Below are 20,645 nucleotides of genomic sequence, written 5' to 3'. Positions count from 1 at the left end.
AAAAAATTTACGACGGTGCCCCCCCCCCCCCCAAATATTTGTCTGGAGCCGCCCCTGATGGGACGTTCCACTCTGAAAATATGGCCGACGATCACGTGATGCCAGATTTCCCGGGAAGAACGCCGCAAATTTGCGAGACTTGAGCGGCGCACATATCGACTAAGACTATAGCCATCATTAATTTTCGTTTCGTTTCTAAAGATGAAGTTTCTGTGAGAACACCCCGTTTCGCCGAAAAAGGCTTAAAGGCTCGTGAGCAGTGGAGCTTTTGTAATTAAACTTTGGGATATACCGCTCCAGCTTAAAACTCCATTTTGTAGCAGAAAAGATTGTTGTAAGCCCTCTATCAGAGAAAATCGGCGAACAAACGGAAGTCCCCATTGCGCATGTGTCAAATCAAGGTCAATCGTTATCATCTTCACATTTTGAGCCAAGGCTGAGTGACACCCCTTTCTTTTCACTTAAATAATTTGGTAAAATCTTAATTAATATACTCTTAGGCCCGGAATGGCCAGGTCGGCTGGTCGGCGATCGCCGAAGGCCCCGGCTCAAGGGGGCCCCAAATTGCTTATAATAAATTTTTCCTAAAGGTCCGTTAGACGCGTTTGACTTTTCAAATTAATGTGCACGTAGAATCAATTACACTTTAAACGTTATTTGTTGTCCTATAAATAACCATTTAGATTTTTATTCCATACTCCCACACCACCAAAGGAGCCAGTCCGGGCCTGATACTCTAGGACTACGAATTACCGTAATTAAGTTCTTACCATTGACTCGGTTGCTTAAATTGCTTGGTTCTGATGGTGTAATACCTAGCAACTCAAATGTATGATCGCTAAACATTTTTAGTTTCAATTGCTATGATGGTGAATCGCCCAATATGAGGTAGAATAAATAGAGATCCAAATCCACCTTCCAGGACCTATTGTTTCGCGGGATAGTATTTGTTGAGTTGGAGAGTTAGCTCTAGTAAATGGACTTAATCAAATCGTGTTGGCGCCATCTATCGTGTTATTGCTAAACTAAACCTTAACATATTTTGCCAAAATGTCTGCTTATAGAAACAGATGGCGCTAAAACGATTAGATAAAGTTGAAACTTAAGCGTAATTCTACTACTCAAATAACACGTGTCCCGCGAATCCCAGATTTGTTTGGATATCTATTTATTCTACCTCATTGGAATTGAGAGGCCTACATATCTCCCATTGATCCACTTATCGCGCATGCGCTTTAGTCATTTTAGCTGAATTTCTAATAGCAGACGATAGTTTCTAGAATCTTTGGGGCTTATCTAATTAAGTATTGAGTTATTAATCCAGAGATGGCGCCACATTTGCTGTCGCCGCGCTTTAGTCGCCATGACAGGTTGGAATACGCTTATTTTTAAAGCAGTGCCGTAAAAAACCAACATTCTCGTAGTACGTGAGCCTATAACCAAGAATGTATTTATTTATACTCAGGGAGAATGAATATGCCGAGATTCTCGACATATTCATTCTCCCTGAGTATAAATAAATACATTCTTGCTATAACTTTTAATATAATTTTTATATTTTCATTCAGGGACAAATAGTATAGAAATAACGTATTTGTCAATAAAAAATTTCTAACTTAAAATTTTCATCATCAGTAGCCCCGCCAGGATTTTTTCGCGAGTAGGCACTGCGTGATTAAGAGGCCCCCATAAAAACTCCTTTGTAATTTTTGTTGTTCTTTAACTAGCCAAATTGTATATAATTATTTAAAAATTTTATTATTATTAAATCAATAAAATTTTTATTATTATTAAATTAATAAAAAAATTATTATTATTAAATTAATAAAAATGTTATCATTATTAAATTAATAAAAATTTTATCATTATTAAATTAATAAAAATGTTATTATTATTAAATTAATAAAAGATTTATTATTATTAAATTAATAAATTTTTTATTATTAAGTATATTATTTACAAATAAATATTACCAACTTTACTTTTAATCGAAGAATTCCACCCTACGATTACCTCTTTACCCAAATTCATCAACTACTTATTAAGGCTTGTCTCCCCCATTGTTAAGGGGGAAGACTACAGTGGCCATTGTCTAGTTTCGCGCTATTTCAAGCTGAACTGTTTTATTGTTGTGTTTTAACTTATTAAATTAATATTGATGTGTAAAACAGCCTCTTGTTTAGTGCTTAAAATAATTTTGACAATTTTAAATTTCAAAGTAATCTAATTATTACGTTTTAATTCGGACCCCCGGAGCTAAACAAGTTGGGCAAGCGCCCAAACTACCCTATAGTAGTTGACCTCTTGAACAATAATTTTTCTCACTAAACTTGCTTTTAAGTCATGACATTTTTTTTAAATATCTAATATTGCAATAAAGTTTCCCCTATTCCCAATATTGTCGGCGGATGTGTAAGTGTTCCCCTGAAGTGCTAAATCTTGTTGGGCACATAAAATAATCACTTCCACGTGTGTAGATAGGACCTCTCTGTTTCTAATAACGTCTAGTCTATGGTGGTCGTTAACCTGGCAAACTATTGATCCACGGGATTTGGATTCCATGTAGTCTAAGTACATTTTGTAGGCTAGTTGGTGAGAAGATTTGTTGGAAGTGAAGTGTTCTTCGAATTGTGTCCCCATGTTTTTCCAATCCGAAAATCCCTTTAGAAATGCAGTGTTTCTACTGCCTAAAAAATGACGGCAACAAAAACAATACACTGCATCCTTTGCAACTGAATATTCAATCATTTGATATTTGTCATACCAAGAAGAATTGAAACCTCGATTTTTACCGCCAATTAATCTTTTAGGAAAAGGATTTAGTTTAGGCTGAACTGGAAGGCAATCTTTATCTAGACTAATATCCAAGTTATTCAACGCGTGTAAGCCCATTTATTTTGAATTGGACACGTTGTTTGATGTATTTTGTGCATGGTTAGAGTTGGGGTTTGCAATTACTTCTGCAATTTCTCCTTCATGAATCAGTTCCATTTCCATATCAGTACTGACGTTTGGAAGAACTTCAGCAGTATTACTAAAACAGTGACTGTTATCAGTCTCCAAGGATTCTAAACCCTTTCCCAATTCTTTGACTAGGTTTTTCTCAGAACTATAGTTATGGCTTTGCGCCGACGATTTCAAAAAACGTGCCATTGCACCTTTCTGATTACTAACGAAACTATCTTCCCTTTTCCATTTTTCTCATTTTTGGGACCCAGATAAAAATTTTCTGGTACTCATATTTGAAAATGCTACTATTATATACTAATAGCGAAATAACCTTAAAAAGGTTTAAGAAAATAAAGCTTAGTTAAAGCTATGTAGTCTTCAAACAGACTTTTTAATAATACCAGCTATATCAAAGACCTGAAAAAAGCGGTTGAAATATTTTTTCTAGAATAGCTAATTAGCCTTGAAAAGGGCTTTTTGAATAATTTAGCTAGAATAGCTAATTAGCCTTGAAAAAGGCTTTTTGAATAATTTAGCTAGAATAGCTAATTAGCCTTGAAAAGGGCTTTTTGAATAATTTAGCTAGAATAGCTAATTAGCCTTGAAAAAGGCTGTTTAAAAATTAGCTTAAAACAGCTAAATAGCCTTTAAAAAGGCTGTACTGGCAAAGTTAGTCTCGGAAGAGACTTAGAAAAAATTTGACTGGGAGAGAATCGAAATTGAGAACTACCTGTTTGTTCAGGAGCAGAAAACGAAATGAAAAAACGCGCGTTATCTGGGGCAAGTCCGACCACCGAAGGTCTAGGTCCTTTCTCTACGATCAGTGCTCACTGATATCACGTGATTTCGCCAAAGGGACAAGGAGTAAAAAAGAAAAAACCCTAATCCCCAGGACGCTCTCTATTCAAAGTAGTGACTGGTACGATGCTTTACGCTTCGACTTCAGCTCCGCGGGGATTTCCCTTCGTTTAAGCGTTGCAACGGTTTAAGTCGTATTAAAGAAATCCAGTTTCTCACTTTATGCCCCCTTTTGTAGAATTCCTAGAAACTAAGCTTATGTTTATTGTGTTGGTTGGAGCTAAGTTATCACTGAGGCGAACAGGTGGTTTTTTTGCTGCTTTCCTTGCACGACGGACTTCCCCATCCCGGGCCAGTCTTTTGTCATATACTCTATATCAATGTTAACAGAGTACACTACCAAAAGCAGAAACCACAGAGTTCGCTGCCTTTGGTTGGGTACTCAAGTAATATTGATTTCGAGTATAGGTGGTTCAAAAGGGAACGTTTTATTAGGGCCATTTAGGACTCTTGGAAATTGGAATTGAATGGGAGTTCTTTTTTTAGGGGGCTAGTTGACCAATTTTTAAAAATAAATAAAATTTAAAAATCACATTTGGAGGCCCCAGAGGCAATTTTTTTAAACTTTTAGAGGCCCCTAAAATAGGCCTAAAATTTTTGAACATAGGCACGTGCCTACTTGTGCCTACTGCTGGCGGGGGCACTGTTCATCATAGTCGATTTATCAACATGGTTAGAATATTTCATTTATTTGGTCGTAGCCGAGCAGCTGTATAAAAGCGACATAAAGTTGTATGTTTACATCGTAAACAATTAACTAAAAAATATATTTATTTGTTTTATCTATTTAACAAAATAGATCGCGACTGATAGTAACGATAAAAGTTCGGATTTGCATCGGTTCGAGTACGATCTCGAAGTCATCTTTGGTCTGCTGCTGCTGGACGTTAGCGGACTGGTCCGGCAAGAACTCTGTGGTGCTATTCGAGTTGCTGACCAGCTTATCCACTATGGCGTTATCTGCGTTTACAAAAACCACAGTTTTTTACGGTTTTTGATATTTCATACAGATGTGTAAAACTACGTTTCACGTAAGTGTATAAAAATAATAACCATTTACGCTAATAACCTTGGCACAACCTTAAGCCGTACTCAACTAGCGACTTTTAATGCCTTTAAACAGGTAGCCGGGTTACAAAGCTTAGGAGGGTAGTGGCAAGCCCTTCATGCCACACCTAGGAGCAACAAACACAGCACCACACGCAAGGAGAACGCAACCCGTTTACAATTTTCATTGGTTAGACGGACATTGTCTTCCCCCATTGGGCCCATTCCGTAAAACGTGCAGCGCAAAGGTTCGTCGAATGAAATTTGTACACAACACTGTGTTAGCGTGTTTTAAAGCTGCATTCTCTTGGTGTTTGTTGCTCCTAGCCTACACTCACTATTACCGCGTAGTAATTATTTCAGCTAACTGACTCATTTAGGTAAATTATAGAGTTAGGCTAAAGCTTTAGCTTATGGTTTGGAGCTCCTGTGAACCTTTCACTGAGCCCCAGGGTTCCACGGAACACCTTTTGGTAACCGCTGCACTAGAGTTTTTATTCCCTTTGATATTACGCGGAGTGACAAACATTTATGCAAAAATTTGAAGGAGTTGCAGGGGGTGAGTGGAGAAGTATGCCTGGTTTTTTTCATTTTCTAATGATGAGTTAAAAGAGTGCCGGAGAGCTTCAGAGTGTGGCTTACTAGCTCCTGGAAGTAGGCTGCAAAAACCGCCAAACCAAGCAGCAGGGATTTTAAATGCTGTTTAAGTTTACTTTTTTACGCTGGTTACCTCGATTTGTTTACAAAGTCCTTTTTTACCTATCCCACGAACCCAAACCTTAATGTTCGCGTTTCCCTGCTGCTTGGTTTTGCGCTTGTTGTAGCCTACTTCCCGGGGCTAGTAGGCCACACTTTGAAGTTCACTGGCGCTCTTTTAACTCATCTTAGGAAAATGGGGGAAAAAAACAGGCATACAACTCTTTAAAATATTTGCTAAACCTTTTGAAACACCCTGTATATTATGTACGTTTGCTACTACTTATGTGACGACATTGATGTTAAAAGCGAAAATAGAACTGAATACCTGAGGCAGATCTAGGCACTGTAGACGAGTCCGTCGCGTTAGATGCGTCCTCCGTAGCATCTCCGAACATTTGATTCTCATTCCATCGTAGTTTCTCGACGGTATTTAGATACTGATGAGCTGAGAGAGTGGTTTCCCGTACAGTTTCGATTGAAAATGGACAGAAAAGGTTCTGAAGTAGAAGGAGAAAAATTGATGTGGTCACCAACCAAGCCAAAATTGCGAGTTTTAAGCCTAGTTTACACTATACAATTAATTTGGCCACTTAACTGTATCCAACTAATTGTAAGCCAGAAAATTGTATAGTGTGAACAGAAAAAGAGGGAAAAATTATTACAATTTGTCTGTTCACACTATACAATTTTCTTGCTTACAATTAGTTGGATACAGTTAAGTGGCACAAATAACTGAATAATGTGAACTGGGCTTTAGTCTATATTTATAAATAAGGTCGGGAAACCGTCAAGGAATCGTATTTCGCCTGCGCAAACCAGGGTTATTCAACTTATACAAGGTTGCCTGCTATTTGAGAATTTTGGGAAAACGAGTCTCACTTATGGGCGCCATTCGTATATATGCTTCCGCAAGCCAACCTACTTAAGTTGAATTAACTCTGGCGCAAACATTAGTCATTTTTGGTCTGGAGAAACATAGCTACTAGGCAAACTTATATCAGACGGTCAAAAAAATAGCAGCGTTGGCAGATTTACAGTACTTTGTTTTAAATACACATAAATGAAGGCCTTTTGATTTCGCGCCAAATGCTGAGGTAAGAAATGTATAGTCCGCCATTGAACTATTGGAAAAGCGCGTCAATTACCCTCAATGGAACTGAAGCTGGCTTGGAATAGGTGGAGTCCTCCTCGCTGGCGTACATATGCTCCAGTCTGACTAGAACTTCCAAGTTGTTGAGCATTTCCAGAGATAATAGGTGGACATTGGCGGGTAGGTTGCGGCTCAAATAGGAATACTAAAATGATTAGTTCACGGTTTTTAGGGTAATTTTATTGATCCTTGGTTTCACTATACATAAAGAGATGAAATACGTCAAATACTAACGTGCAATAGCTGTTCGTCGGAGGCGAAGGTGGATTCGTTGGTAGTTCTGAAAATGAAATCGGGTTCGTGGTACAACTCTTTGCTCAACTCTCTGATGTGTTTGGCGGCCTCGCTCACGGGACTCACGACAACCCAGTGTTTCCCTCGAGCTATTAGGCCTTTGCCATCCAAACCCAACTCGTTCAACGCTTCTTCCACCCCGTAACCATCGTCGTACAACGTTCGACGATGAACCTACCATAAAAAAGTCTTTATTTCGTAAAGGAATCGGGTTGGCAACAGAAATCAACACTGACCATTAGTTCCAAGGAACCATCGTGGATGCTAGAGCCTCCTTGGGCTCTATCGGGTAAGACGGTTAGTTGCGTGTCGGTGGCTTTGTCCCGGAGATATATCCAACCCGTTACGGGATAGTAATTTCCGGCAACGGGTTCCAAGACGGTCAGATTCCAAGTTGGACGGAAGTTACGTCTGGAACAAAAACCATTTGTCATAAGGTAATAGAGTCATGGACCGTAATATAGCTTACATTCTCTTGATGGAATCGCGACTGTTGGAGTCGGTGTAGAATGTCCCGTTACTTTCAAACGGCGTCTCGAACTTGCTGATCACTTCTTTTCCGTAATTATCTCTAAAGAATTATAGCCATTGTCAACAAATTGCTTCTACGGTTCGGATGAAGGGTAAAATGACTTACGTGGTTGGAATGGGCCCCACAATCCACTCGAACTCCATGTATGGCTTGCCCTTGTATAGTCGGATGACTTGACTGACCCACGAGCTAAATTCTTGTCGGATTTCTTGGACTAAATCACCCTGAATAAATTATTGTTATTAGTCAAAAGAAAATTACATTAAGAAATATCATGAATCTAATGATTTCTACTACAAAATTAGAAATGAACTGGCCTTCATTGTTATAACTATGTAAACTTACCGCGATCCACACTTCCATAGTAATTTATTGCCAAAGCTTAGCATCAAATTTTATTTCGTATATTTTTAACGTGAATCTTTTCGATTGAACGAGAATAAGCAAGAATATTGATATTACTCAAATTAACAAATTTCGTACTTGAACCGGCATTTTTCTAAAAACTAGAAGTAATTTGTTTTGTCGATTATCGCGTTAAATCTAAGGAATTAGTTTTGTGAAACGCAAATCGTAAGTTACTCTTCATTGGCTTAAAACGCGTCGAGTGTTACCACCTAACCTTGGCCAACCGTTTATAAAAGAAATTGTTATACACTCTAAGAAATAGGGGTGTTTAAAAGGTGTTAAGAAAGTGTTACACCTCGTTCACACCGTTTTAACACTTCCAAAACGGAGCAACTTTTTAAAGGTGTAAAAATAGTGTGGCAACACTATATACAAATGTTTAAATAAGATAAACGTTCCAAGAAATTGGGATTCATTTCACGCCGTTCTAACACCATTTCCACTCAATTTGATAAGTCCAACCCAGATTCAACACCTTAACCAAACAATTAAACCGGTTGTTAAACAGTTCGTGAAACAACAAATCCAATAACATGTAAACGCACTTTTAATCAGTTATGACGCATTTTTTAAGCGTTAATACGCCCTTTATTAAGAGTGTAATCACACCTTTTAAGCGTTAATACGCCCTTAATTAAGAGTGAAATCACACCTTTAAAAGTGTTAATACGCCCTTTTGTTAGAGTGAAATCACACCTTTAAAAGTGTTAATACGCCCTTTTGTTAGAGTGAAATCACACCTTTAAAAGTGTTAATACGCCCTTTTGTTAGAGTTAAATGATTTTAAATCACACCTTTAAAAGTGTTAATACGCCCTTTTGTTAGAGTTAAATCACACCTTTAAAAGTGTTAATACGCCCTTTTGGTAGAGTTAAATCACACCTTTAAAGGTGTTAACACGCCCTTTTCTTAGAGTTAAATCACACTTTTAAAAGTGTTAATACGCCATTTTGTTAGAGTTAAATCACACCTTTAAAAGTGTTAATACGCCATTTTTATTAGTTAAATAACAATATTAAATCTACAACGCCTGGGCCAATGAAATGATTCATAACCCCGAATTTCACCATTCTATACAACAGACCTGGTCCGAGACGATCAGCCATTACGCCTTAAGTAATATTTTCATCGAGGGTGATCACTTAAGAAAATGAGATGAAGACATTTTTTGTTCTTAAGCCATCAATAATCAGTAGTTTTTTATGCATATTTTATCTATATGTCATTCTGTTTTTTAGCAGATAAGACTACTTTTGTCGCACTTGGTTTTCGGTATAAAACACTCGGGCAGTGGCGTAGTGAGGGGGGGGCGGAGGGGCGAACCGCCCCGGGCGCCACCATTAGGAGGCCGGCAAAATTTCCCCCTTTTACAAGGATGATTTTGGCACGTTCATCCCTTCTACTTCGCCTCTCTTCCTATCCTCCTTGGAATTATGATTCCGCCCCGGGCGACAATGGCCCACGCTACGCCACTGCACCCGGGCATGATTGCTCTTTGTCGCAGTTAAAATTACGTCTTAGGCAAAGCATGTTCGTTGTGGCGTTGCTTTAGTTATACTGAACGTTTTTGTAAATTTTCTGCATAATTTTACCGCTGCGCCCGGTTTGTCGTGCTGTAAACTGCAACACTTTTTAACTCTCCTAGGGTACAATCACCGTGTCTGTCTGTGGGTGGGTGTGTGTGTGGGTGTGTGTGTCCTGCGAACGCGTACGCATTTTCGGGGCAAAGTGTAATCACTGCGTACGCTTTGTGTTGAAATCACCGCGTTCGCAGTTGCTAGGAATTAGGGAGCGAAGACTAATGGATGGCAAAACCACCGTTTGACGGTGAGCGTTAACGGATTACAATGCGGTTGGGTTTGGTTTTGATGGTTTTACGCTCACCGTCGCGACAGTGTGGATGCAGTTTGATTGGATATTACGTTATTTTAATGTTTATGAGTAGGGTGTGAATGTTTAGTTTGTGTTACGACGGTTTTGGGTGTTGAGTGTGTTATGTTAGTGTTGGTTGTGTTAGTGATGGTTGTGTTATGTTTGTGTTGGTTGTGTGTTCGTGCATTTTATCTCCAACGTTTTCTTGTTGACTTTCGGGACGGACCGAATGCTGAGTGTTTAACAACCTCTCAACTTACAATGGCAGGGTTTCCACCAATTGTTCACGGTATTCGTCTTAGTGTCTATTTGAGATTTATTGGCGCCGGCCGGGAATCGAACCCGGGTCTGCTGTGTGGAGAGATTTACTCTAACACCTTAGCCACCGACGCTTGTTAAGCTTCGGTGTTTTTCAAAAACAGCCTTACGATAGTCCTTTACGCTGTTATAAAGTTATTGACGTCAATTTTTACCACTCGAGATATATCTTTAAGGATCATCTCGAGAAATTAATCCCACTAGGGACAATTCTTCCGAGGAGAGGTATATTTTGGCAAGCTTGCCAACTTGTTTTTATGGTTTTTTAACCAATAAAAGGTTTTTAGAACACTACAAAAATGACATAGTAACACCATTAAAATTGTTATTGAGCTCTTGTAGGTGGAATGTACGTTTCAAAAAGGCATTTTAACACCTTTATAGGTGTTATTTATCTCTTACCAAGTGAATTTACATCTTTGAAAGTCTGATTTTACACTTTTGAAAGTCTGATTTTACACTTTTGAAAGTCTGATTTTACACTTTCGAAAGTCTGATTTTACACAGGTCTAAAGGTCTGATTTTACACCTTTAAAAGTCTGATTTTACACCTTTAAAAGTCTGATTTTACACCTTTAAAAGTCTGATTTTACACCTTTAAAAGTCTGATTTTACACCTTTAAAAGTGTGATTTTACTCTTTAAACGAACCTATTTACACCTCTAGAGGTGTGATTCAACTCTCAGCAGGTACAAATTTTATATTTAAAGTGCGAATTTACACCTTTAAGAGTGTTATTTTATTCTTTAAAATGGCTTATTTACACCTCTAAAGGTTACTTTTAACTCCTTCACGGGTGTGATTTTACTCTTGAAATGGGTGTATTAACAACTTTAAAGGTGTGATTTAAAGCTTACAAGTTGCAAAATGACTATTTAAAGGTGTATTATTACACGGTTATTGGAAATATTTTGTGTCACAAACAAAAATGATAAAAAAGTGTTTAAATAGTGTGGAAAAAGAGTTTTAAATCTCATTTTTTACACCGTATTTTTTAGACAAAAATCTTGAAGGTGTTAATACGGGGTTTGATTTGTGTAATAAAACGCCCCTAGCAGTGTCAAATTTCGACTCATGAAAAAGTGTACAAATAGTGTTAAAACGGTTTGAATCAACTCCCCAATTTCTTAGAGTGTATATGCATGGTAGAAATAAATAAGCTTCGCAAGTAGGAAATCGTAATGTCGTACCTTAACGACGGACGCGTTGACTTTGTTGGAGACGGGTATTGGTATCTCGAAGACAGGATTGAACGAGTAGGCACCCGACGCTTTCTCGCTCTGAAATCCTGGCAGCGACGTGTAATAATTATAGTTTTGCTTGAAGCTGATTTCCCGTCCATTGATTTCAACTTTCTCCAAAAGACCAGTGATGGAATTCACCTTGGCTTTGATATGCTGAAAGTGAGAATATTCTTAAGTACCCCATCTGGGTTTGAAGGGTAAGTGTTTATCGGGAATCTGACTTCGTTTTGAATGACAAGATAATCGACACTGTCGCTTCTGGGTGAGTAAACGACCCTTTCCCTGTCCTGGACAGGAGTGAGGTCCTGCAACTGGCGCACGGTGTACGTGGTAGTTCCCAAGGCGGGTAGCGTCAGTGGGAACACCAACTCAAAGGTGGACACGCTGGATCGTTCGGGAATTCGAGAGAGTGATTGCTGCAGCGGAATGATCTGGGGTAGATGACAATTTTAAATCATGAATGGTAAAGTGCACAATTATGTTTCGCATAAATATGTCAGTTACGGGTGTTAAACGTTTTATTGAGAGCACGTTTTTAGTCATCAGGCCTAATTCGTGCTCTTTGCTTCATAGTGATAGCGTACTGAGACCCCGGAAAAGAAACCCTATGACGTAATCAACAACCAGCACTATTTTAATAGGCGCTTCAAAACATTTTCCAGAATTAATATTTCCGAGAGTCACGACCTGCAAGTTACTGTTTATATAGTGCTTTTGAAATAATGGAAACTTATCAACTGTATATTTGGCCACAAGTGTTCCATTTTAACCAGGTAACTATTAGCTTAGCAAAAACACGACGTTATGTTTACAGGTGAAAAGTTTTCATTAATTCAACATACAAACAGTAATTTGCAGGTCCTGGCTCTAAGAAATATTACTTCTTGGTGATTGAAGATGTTTTATTGAAGCGTCTATTTCCTATAAATTGGTCAATCTTTAAGTGGCAAGTCACTTGAAACATAGCTAACCGTAATTAATTAGACAGGCACACTAATGGAACATTATTATAGACTTAGGGTTGAATTTAATTCGCTGTACTGGACTGTACTGGCAAGTAGTTCATTAACCCTCCGTTCTTACTTGTACTGGAAGGGGTCTAGAATTATGGTCCAGAACCTCGTAAGCCTGACCCGTAACTGGCAGTCTTACGAACGAGGTAATTTCTCTCGATAAAGAATTGTAAACCAGCAGCTGAAACTAAATGGAATTCATAATTAGACCGTAACTATGATCAATAAACGATCATATTACGAAAATTCTAAATACCAAAGATTGAGTCTCACTGACGATACATTCGGTTTGGTTGAGAAGATTACAAAAATGCAAATCGAGACTGATGGACACGTTGGACATGATTCTACTGAGGGCGGTTTTCACTTCGTTTTGGCACTCCGCGATACCCTGAGACAAGGACTTGGCGTAGTCGTGGGCCACGTGCAGTTTTTCCGTACCACTACGTAAACGAAGGAAATTGTCAAAGTGTTTCGCAACGACTGTTTAGAGAAATAAACCCGGAACAAAACACTCACGAAAGAGCGTCGTGGTGTTGCATGACACCCACGGCGGATTCTACAATCAACAAACAACGTACGATTACTATTATTAAAAGAAGTCGTGAAATTAAAAAAAATAGGGCTGTGCGAGTACTCGAACATCATCGATTACTCGCCAGTTTTTGAAGTCGAGTACTCGAACTCAACCTCGAATAAATAATTTTAAAATACTCGTCGATTATCGAGTACCAAAAAATTGCATAGTCGGGTACTCGATTACTCGAAGAAGCTGCTCTAACTTGTAAGTTCAAAGAGGGGCATTTGCAACTTTTTGGGGTGGCAATAATAAAGGTTACCTACATGATGTAAAAACAGCAAATGCTTTGAATGACCTTGGGGATGGATCACGGTTTTTAATACGTGGTGCGCCTGCGCAGTATTTGTCCAAACAATATTATGAAGTTTTGGTTTGGAGTGTCACTTTGACGTCTCTTCACGAGTTCGCGTGTCGGCCGGCGTTAGGACTCAGGAGTCTTAACTTCTTAAGCCATATACGGACAGACGGTACAATAATAATTAAAATAAAAGTGTATTGTATTGTTATTTTACTATTAATTACTATAATTAGGCTAGTAGCCTAGTATACTATAGTCTTTTATATCCCACTAGACACTTTAAGCTAGGAGCAACAAACACAACACCCCCCACAAGGAGAACGCAACTCGTCAAAAGTCGTGGATTTTCTTGTGTACGTTTTTCATTGGCTAGACGCTTTAGCACCTGCTGCCGTCGGAAGGGGAAAATTCGGAAATTGTCTTCCCCCCGCCCGTAAAACGTTCAGCGTAAAGGCTCGTGACGCTCGTCCAATGAAATTCGTACACAACCCTTCGTTAGCGTGTTTAAAGGCTAGCTGCGTTCTCCTTGTGTTTGTTGCTCCTAGCTTTAAGGTTACTAAAGTTGTGGAAACTGTGGTTCATTTAAATTAAAGGAATATTTTTCAGCAATGAAAACTAGTTTATACTAATGTTTTATTTAATTTCCTAACTACTTGTATAAAACTAGCTCCTAAATTCGTACTCGATACCCGACTCGATTGCCTTAGACCACTACTCGCACAGCTCTAAAAAGAAACCTTAGAAAGAAGAGATACTTACGCAGGGAGAAGAGGTTCGCATTCGGCATGATGCCAAAAGCCGTTACTTGTTTGCAAGTCTACCAAAAAGACGCAAAAATAATCATTCGTAGCTCTATATTCGCCGCCGTTTCGAATTGCTTACCTGCAAAAAAGCCGAAGCCCTCCGTCCGTAATACTTCGACGTTGGTCGACTGGTGAAGTAACCCGTCCAGTAGGAATTGGCCTCCAAAGAGTAAGGGAAAAAGTCCTCCGTTTCCGTATGCCAATTGACCTTCTGACCATTCAGGGATTTCAAGTAGCAAGCGGGAGTTGAGAAGAATATGTTGACGTCACTTCCGTTCTTTTGCTACGCGTTTAATTTCTATTAGTCCAGTATTGTGGTCAAATAGTGAATAATTTAAACTAAGTACCAATTCGTTGATTTTCCCCATCAGTTGTTCCAAGTTGCGGTACCATTTTCCGGCGTGTCGGTAGTAGAAATCCATCCCCATTGTTATGATCGTGTGATTTGATTTGTATTGCTTAGCCTGAGTTCATGTGAAATATTTTAAGACTCCAGTCACGCGTTGGTTAACTAAATTACTTACTTGTTCTTTGACTAAATGTATAAAATCGTAGGCTTTTTGCAAGGCATTTTGGTCCTGCATTGAAACGCAAGTTTTAGTCTAATTTATAAGAATCACGTATTGTTGAATAGGAACATTACTGTAATTTCTTCATCCCAACAGTTCACATCGTAACAGAAGCCTTTAGGCGGCCAATAAAGGTTGGGCAAGACCCCAGTGAAGAGTTCGGTGTTACGACCCAAAGAAGGACTACCCCTCCAAAGGAACTCCATCGTTTTCCGTTTTCTCCTGACTTCAATATCTTGGTAGTCAATTCTTCCTAAGAATTCCCCATCGAAACCCATCTACAAAGTGCGAGAGATAAATTAGTCATCGTGACCTCTGTCAATGTCAAAAGTTTCTTTACTTGGGAAAACAAAGACGCTTGTTCCCTGGAGTGTCCGAAAGGGTCGACTTGCCACACCGTCTTAGGATGGGCGCAATCTCCGAAGGTGTCGTTCAAGAAACGCATCCCGAGGGTCATTTGATCGATGATGGACGAGTAGTGAGTGACGGCTTCGTCATTCATAACCCAACCACCGCCCACAAACTCCAAGCGCCCTAATGAAAAGGTCGTTCGTTAATTTACCTCAAATAACGACAACAGTATATGCATAATATCATAAGCCTATCAACCCTAAGTTTGAATCGAAAGGCCGTGTTGGTTCAAGCTAACGACTGTCGAAAGTACAGCGCTAAATCCACCCGGTGGCGGAAAAGAGAAACGTAACGCGTCCCGCAATGCATGATGCCAGCTGCTTTGGTAAGAGAGAGGTGCGTAGAGAGAGAAAGGGGGAAGGAAGAAGCTTCAATTTATCTATACCAGGTGCCGATACTATCGCCTGATTTCTTCTTTTTCGCCCGTCCAGTGGTGGTACAAAGGGCGCTATGCGCGTTTCAAACTTAGGGTTGATAGGCTTATGATAATATGCAGGATCGTTTTATGGAGAGGTCACGAGCGTATTCTGCGCCTGAGAGCACGTAAAAGGCAAAATATCATAGCATCTCGTCTTGCCATCTAACGACCGGTAGTGGAACTAATACGATTTTTTACACGTAAAATATGGAAGACTTACGATGCTCCATCTGTTGAATATTAACATATTTATATAAAATAAAATTTGTTCAAATATTAGGATATTATTTTTAATAATTATGAAGATAAAATTATTATATTGGTACTATAAAATGATGTTTTATATAATAACTATATAGATGGCGCAAAAACGCACAGTGACGTTGTTTCAGACTTGAAACTGACGAACGAGTAGCGCAAAAAACGGAGTACGCCGACCTCTCCATAGAAAGATACTGATATAGGGATCATACCAGCTCGAACGAGATCTTTGACTATATTTTTCATTTCGAGGGACTGCTCTTCCCACCACATGTGGAAGAAGGCAGATTCGACGTACACGAACCGTCGGTTCTCGTCTTGGTTCAGATTAAAGATCACAGAATTTATGATTTCACGAACATCTTCATAAATGGATAATTTTTTTATTCGTCCCCATTTCAGAATTAAAGGTCCACAAAATCGTTTGAAAAATTCGGAAAGAATTTCAGGTGACTACTCCCCTTTCGTCACGTGACTGGTAGCCCCACCCTCAAAATTCAAACGATGCTGCGACCTTTTAAATTCCTTATAACACCATGGATAGTAGATTTTAGAGGATCGGTAAAAAGCCTGGTTTTTAGCCCCCGTAAACCAATCACACTAAGGGAGTCGTCCAAGGTTATTTTAAAAAAACAAGTATCGCTTAGAGTGGACGATACTGTTCGAAAAAAGAAAAAAGATAAACACGAAGTACATTTTTACGCCAAAAGGTATTTTTTCACGTTTTTATAGATTAAATATGATATACTAAATATCAGTTGATATTTTTATTGAATTAAAAAACCAAAATAAAAAATTACTAAAATATAAAGCGCCAAAAATTACGTAACAATATCAACCGCATTAGATTGCCATTTTGAAATTTTAAGATCACGTGGTACAAACGACCTCGCAAGACTCCCTCGGAGTCTCTCGAGCTGATTGATACGCGGGGAGAAATAAAATGCACTGTGGAAGGCTATCGAAAACCTGTCCTCTTAATTTACTGTCCATGATAACACTTACACCTCTGATAATACTGCTGCACCGTCAATACCTTAAATTAAATTTTAAATTAATTCGAGTTGAAAATGGAATGTGTGTTTTTAAAGTAAAACAAAAATGTGAACTAACCCATCCTACATCATCGTGGGTGTGACAAACTATGTGAACGTTCAGCATTCCGGCTTTCCCTGGATTGCAAGCCTATCAGAGTGACGAAAGATAAATGAGGTTTTAAGTAGGCTGATACTTTTCGTTTCTTCTGGCACTGAAAGGTACACTTTATAGCCTAAATTGAAATATTTCCCTGTACTCAATTCACTGTAAACTATTGTCCAAGGGCAGAGCTCTGCGATCATCTGAGATACACTTTATACTAGGACTCCTCTAAAGCAGGCGTAAATATGGGACAAGAAAATACACCTTTTGTTTTAAGAGTGTAGCTTACACCAACCCGAACTATTGCAGTTAAATTACACCATACACTCTTAAAATAATTGGATAAAAAAATTAGTTGATTTTTTAACCTAAAAATGGTAAAACATAACTAAATTTGATTATTTTAATTGGGTATTTAAATTTTGAGTCAATATTTTGGGTCAGCAAATTTAACCCAAATTTTAGTGAACTTTTACAACACTTTTTAGGTTACTTTTAACACATTTTGTGTTCTTTGGTACTATTAACAAATTTAACCCAAATTTTAGTGAAACCCTGAATGATGGAAGTAGTGAAAACTTTCATACATAACCTACCAGTATGTAAATGTAATAACAGTGATGTTTCAGCATACATAAAATGTTGCAAGAACAGCAGCCAACATGTACTTACTTGTGTTACGTGTTATTTTATAGTGGATGGGTTTTTTCATCAGAGCTCGCTGCTTAAGCAGTCGACACTTGTTTTAAGATTTTCAACGTTTTGGATCTACATGTATGCTATCTAGTAAAATGTCGCTGGATGTGGGAGGTTATCCAAGACCCTTTTTTTGAATTTTTGGTAAGGAAAATACTAAATAGTTTTGTAAGTCACTCTGTTAGAGCCTTAGGGAAGACTACAGTGGGCATTGTCTACTTTCGCGATATTTCAAGCTAAACTCTTTTAATTTTGTATTTTAACTTAAAAAAAATAATATTTCAGTGTAAAACAGGCCTCTTGTTTAGTGCCTAAAATAATTTTTCCAATTTTAAATTTAAAAGTAATTAAGTTATTACGTTTTAATTCGGACCCCCGGAGCTAAACAAGTTGGGCAAGCGCCCAAACTACCCTATAGTTAGGAACTTATATCTCGTTAACTATTAATATTATAATTATCAAAATTATTTAAAGCACTAGAGGAAGGTTCAGCCTAATAAGAAAAATATAATTCAATTATGTATTTGTTAAAACAGAAACGTCAGCTTGGACGAAAAAGAGGCTTTTACTGTATTCTTCCCCCTTAAGGCAAATTTTCCACAGAAATGTGTAAATTTCTTTAAAAGTGTTAAGTGTTAAAATTGGTTAAATGGTATTAAAAGTGTTTTTACCATATATAATTTGTTTAACTCTCTTATAAGGTTTAAGGACTAATTTAAAGACAAGGTACCAGTGTCTTAAAATATAGCTCATTGATTACAAAGAACAAAGTAACTTCAATGCAATTTTTTGTGAAATAAAAATCGTCCCTCTTATTCGTCACAAAGAGGCATTGATGTGACAACTAATTATGATTAACGTTTTACCTTTTCAAATAATATCATATTATTTAGACACTAGCTCTTCGTACAAATAAGTGATTGGTGTCAGGCTTCAAAACTAGTCAATGAAGGAACATAACCTTTATTGTTAGTTCTATTTGCTTGGGTTGTTTCTTACAAATTAACCCAAATGCAGTACTTTTTTAATTATTAATTTGGTAGAAGCAAAAGTGACATAATTACTAAAAGTGTGAAAGTTCGTTTACTTTCCAATGCTAAAGATTTACTGAATGCCGCTATCGAGATAGACCACATAGAAAGCTAGTCTAGAATAGACGATGCACCTTTATTTCTGGTTTGTTCTTTCGTGTTTTGTATTAAAACGTAGATAGATGGCGGTAGCGTTTCCGTCCAGTGGCTAAAAATCAAAACGTCTGTTAGCCTTCTCCAGTGCTTCCTTAGTTCTCGAAGCCCTCACCAGGTGGCATTATTTCTACTTTGAAACTTCTTTCCCTCCCCAATGTTGACCCTCCCCTCTCCACTCCCCCTTTTTACTTAGCTCGTAACATTCATTAAAAAAAGGTTCGATTGACACACTTTTGGTAATTATGTCACTTTTGGTAGAAGGAATAGTCGAACTAAAAGAAAATTAAACCAAAGGAGTTTCTTCTTTAGACTAAATATTGGGTTAAAGGAAAGGAGTGACCACACTTTTATTGACATTAAACTAGGTTTTCGGTTAAAATGTATCCATATCTGAGTAGAATTTATAACTAAATATTGGGTTAAAAACCTTTAACGGAATATTGGATTGAAATAAACAGTTTAAATTGGGTTACAAAAAATTAAATAACCCAATTTTTATTTGGTTGCATACTGACCCAAGATTGGGTTGCGAAAACCACCCAATTTAAGTTAAAAATAACCCAATCATTTTAAGAGTGTAGTACTACACTAGTTATCCTACACCAAGATCCCAGAATAGGCGAAATGTATAATGGAATATCCGAACACGAACCTGAATTCCGCAGAAATGATAACCAAAATAACTCGGAAATTATCCAGAAATAACAAATAGCTACCATATAAATTAAAATTTCAAACCTTCATTTAATTATTAACAAATAGCTATCTTTAGCGGAAAATTAAAATTTGATAACCTGAGATTTACTATACCTAAAATATTCTTCAGACCAACGATTAAATTATACCAAGAACCCATTGACGTACTAAGAACACGCAATCATAGCTTTAGCCCGCCGTGGAGCTTCCTAATCTATATTTTCAAAATAAGCCCCGCCTTTTTATATTTTCCGCCTGTAGTAACTTAAATAACCAACAAAATAAACGGTCTAAGAGCTACTTAAACTAACTAAAAACCTACTTAAAAACTACTTAAAACCAACTCTAATTTCGCTTAATGGAGGACACTTAATGCCAACTTGAAACCAACTTAAAAATAATATGTAAAATTCTGTATATGTAAGGGTTCGCGCCTTCTTCTTAGAAGTAACAATAGTGGAAGAAGACTCAATAGCTCCGCGTCTTTAAAAAAAATCGATTAAGAGGCGATCCAGCAAAATTTCCTTTCCTATGTTCTTGGTACGTCTATGGGTTCTTGATTATACACATTGAATTTACTATAAAAAGTTGTTAATTGGCCTGCGTATTTTATTCAAATTTCGGATTCAATTGTAATTCTATATCGCCATAGAAACCAGTTAACAGCTAACAAAAAAAACAATTTACAAACAGAAAATTAGCCCGAATCACCTAATTATAGAAGAAATTAGATTTAATCAGATTTAAATTGAAAAACATCAAAATTAAGCCACAAAATAAATTAAAATTAACTATTCAAACCGGGAAAAACAGTGAGAAACCATAATTGTAAAGAAGCGAAATATAGAATTACCTCGTAACCACATTTTTGATTCTTCGTCGACTGAGATTGTTGACATTTGGTCAAACCAGCTAAAATCATCCAGATTATCACAATATTTAAAACGAGCGATAATTGCATGATAACGAACAACAAAACTGAACGACGCTGAGAAACTTCGAGAACTTCATTCACATTTCAATGCAATCGGTAACTTCGCATTTTGACGACACATAAATAATAAAATGAAAAAAGATAAAATGTCAGGACTACGCGAAATTGGATAGAAAAGGGCGTCAGTAGTTAACCACCATACACCTGCATTCGTGGGAGCGCACTTTCACATGTGTTTTGTGCATGGTACAGGTTGTGTACGTGTTTA

At 37.7% G+C, this 20,645-nt stretch overlaps 1 protein-coding gene across 1 annotated transcript; it reads right to left on the bottom strand.

The window, feature by feature from the left end:
* Nucleotides 1–4,594: 4,594 nt before the first annotated feature.
* Nucleotides 4,595–20,386, bottom strand: LOC149927902 (lysosomal alpha-mannosidase-like). Its single transcript, XM_090157881.1, has 22 exons — nucleotides 20,297–20,386; nucleotides 16,838–16,909; nucleotides 16,730–16,760; nucleotides 15,937–16,086; nucleotides 14,975–15,168; nucleotides 14,709–14,912; nucleotides 14,590–14,643; nucleotides 14,413–14,529; nucleotides 14,145–14,348; nucleotides 14,022–14,079; nucleotides 12,904–12,943; nucleotides 12,641–12,827; nucleotides 12,455–12,571; nucleotides 11,593–11,802; nucleotides 11,318–11,524; nucleotides 7,635–7,753; nucleotides 7,467–7,568; nucleotides 7,234–7,408; nucleotides 6,938–7,171; nucleotides 6,699–6,848; nucleotides 5,879–6,050; nucleotides 4,595–4,767 (listed from the first exon to the last, which is right to left on the bottom strand). Exons 1-22 carry the CDS (start codon nucleotides 20,363–20,365, stop codon nucleotides 4,595–4,597), a joined length of 3,039 nt encoding a protein of 1,012 aa, XP_090014007.1. The 5' UTR covers nucleotides 20,366–20,386.
* Between the last annotated feature and the right edge of the window lie 259 nt (nucleotides 20,387–20,645).

This window comes from Leiobunum rupestre, chromosome 9, assembly GCF_980474605.1.
Source record: "Leiobunum rupestre chromosome 9, qqLeiRupe1.1.hap1, whole genome shotgun sequence".
Taxonomy (NCBI): domain Eukaryota; kingdom Metazoa; phylum Arthropoda; class Arachnida; order Opiliones; family Sclerosomatidae; genus Leiobunum; species Leiobunum rupestre.
The sequence above is the reverse complement of the archived record's forward strand: the minus strand, read 5'-3'. Positions and strand labels throughout refer to the sequence as shown.

Excerpts from the sequence above, each read along its gene's own strand:
- LOC149927902 (XM_090157881.1), bottom strand. The coding sequence starts at position 20,365 with ATGATTTTAGCTGGTTTGACCAAATGTCAACAATCTCAGTCGACGAAG. Across the intron at positions 16,087-16,729 it reads GCAGCAGTATTATCAGAGGT|ATGTTCGTGAAATCATAAAT; the intron begins GTAAGTGTTATC and ends CCATTTATGAAG. Across the intron at positions 14,644-14,708 it reads GTTGGGATGAAGAAATTACA|GACCAAAATGCCTTGCAAAA; the intron begins GTAATGTTCCTA and ends GTTTCAATGCAG.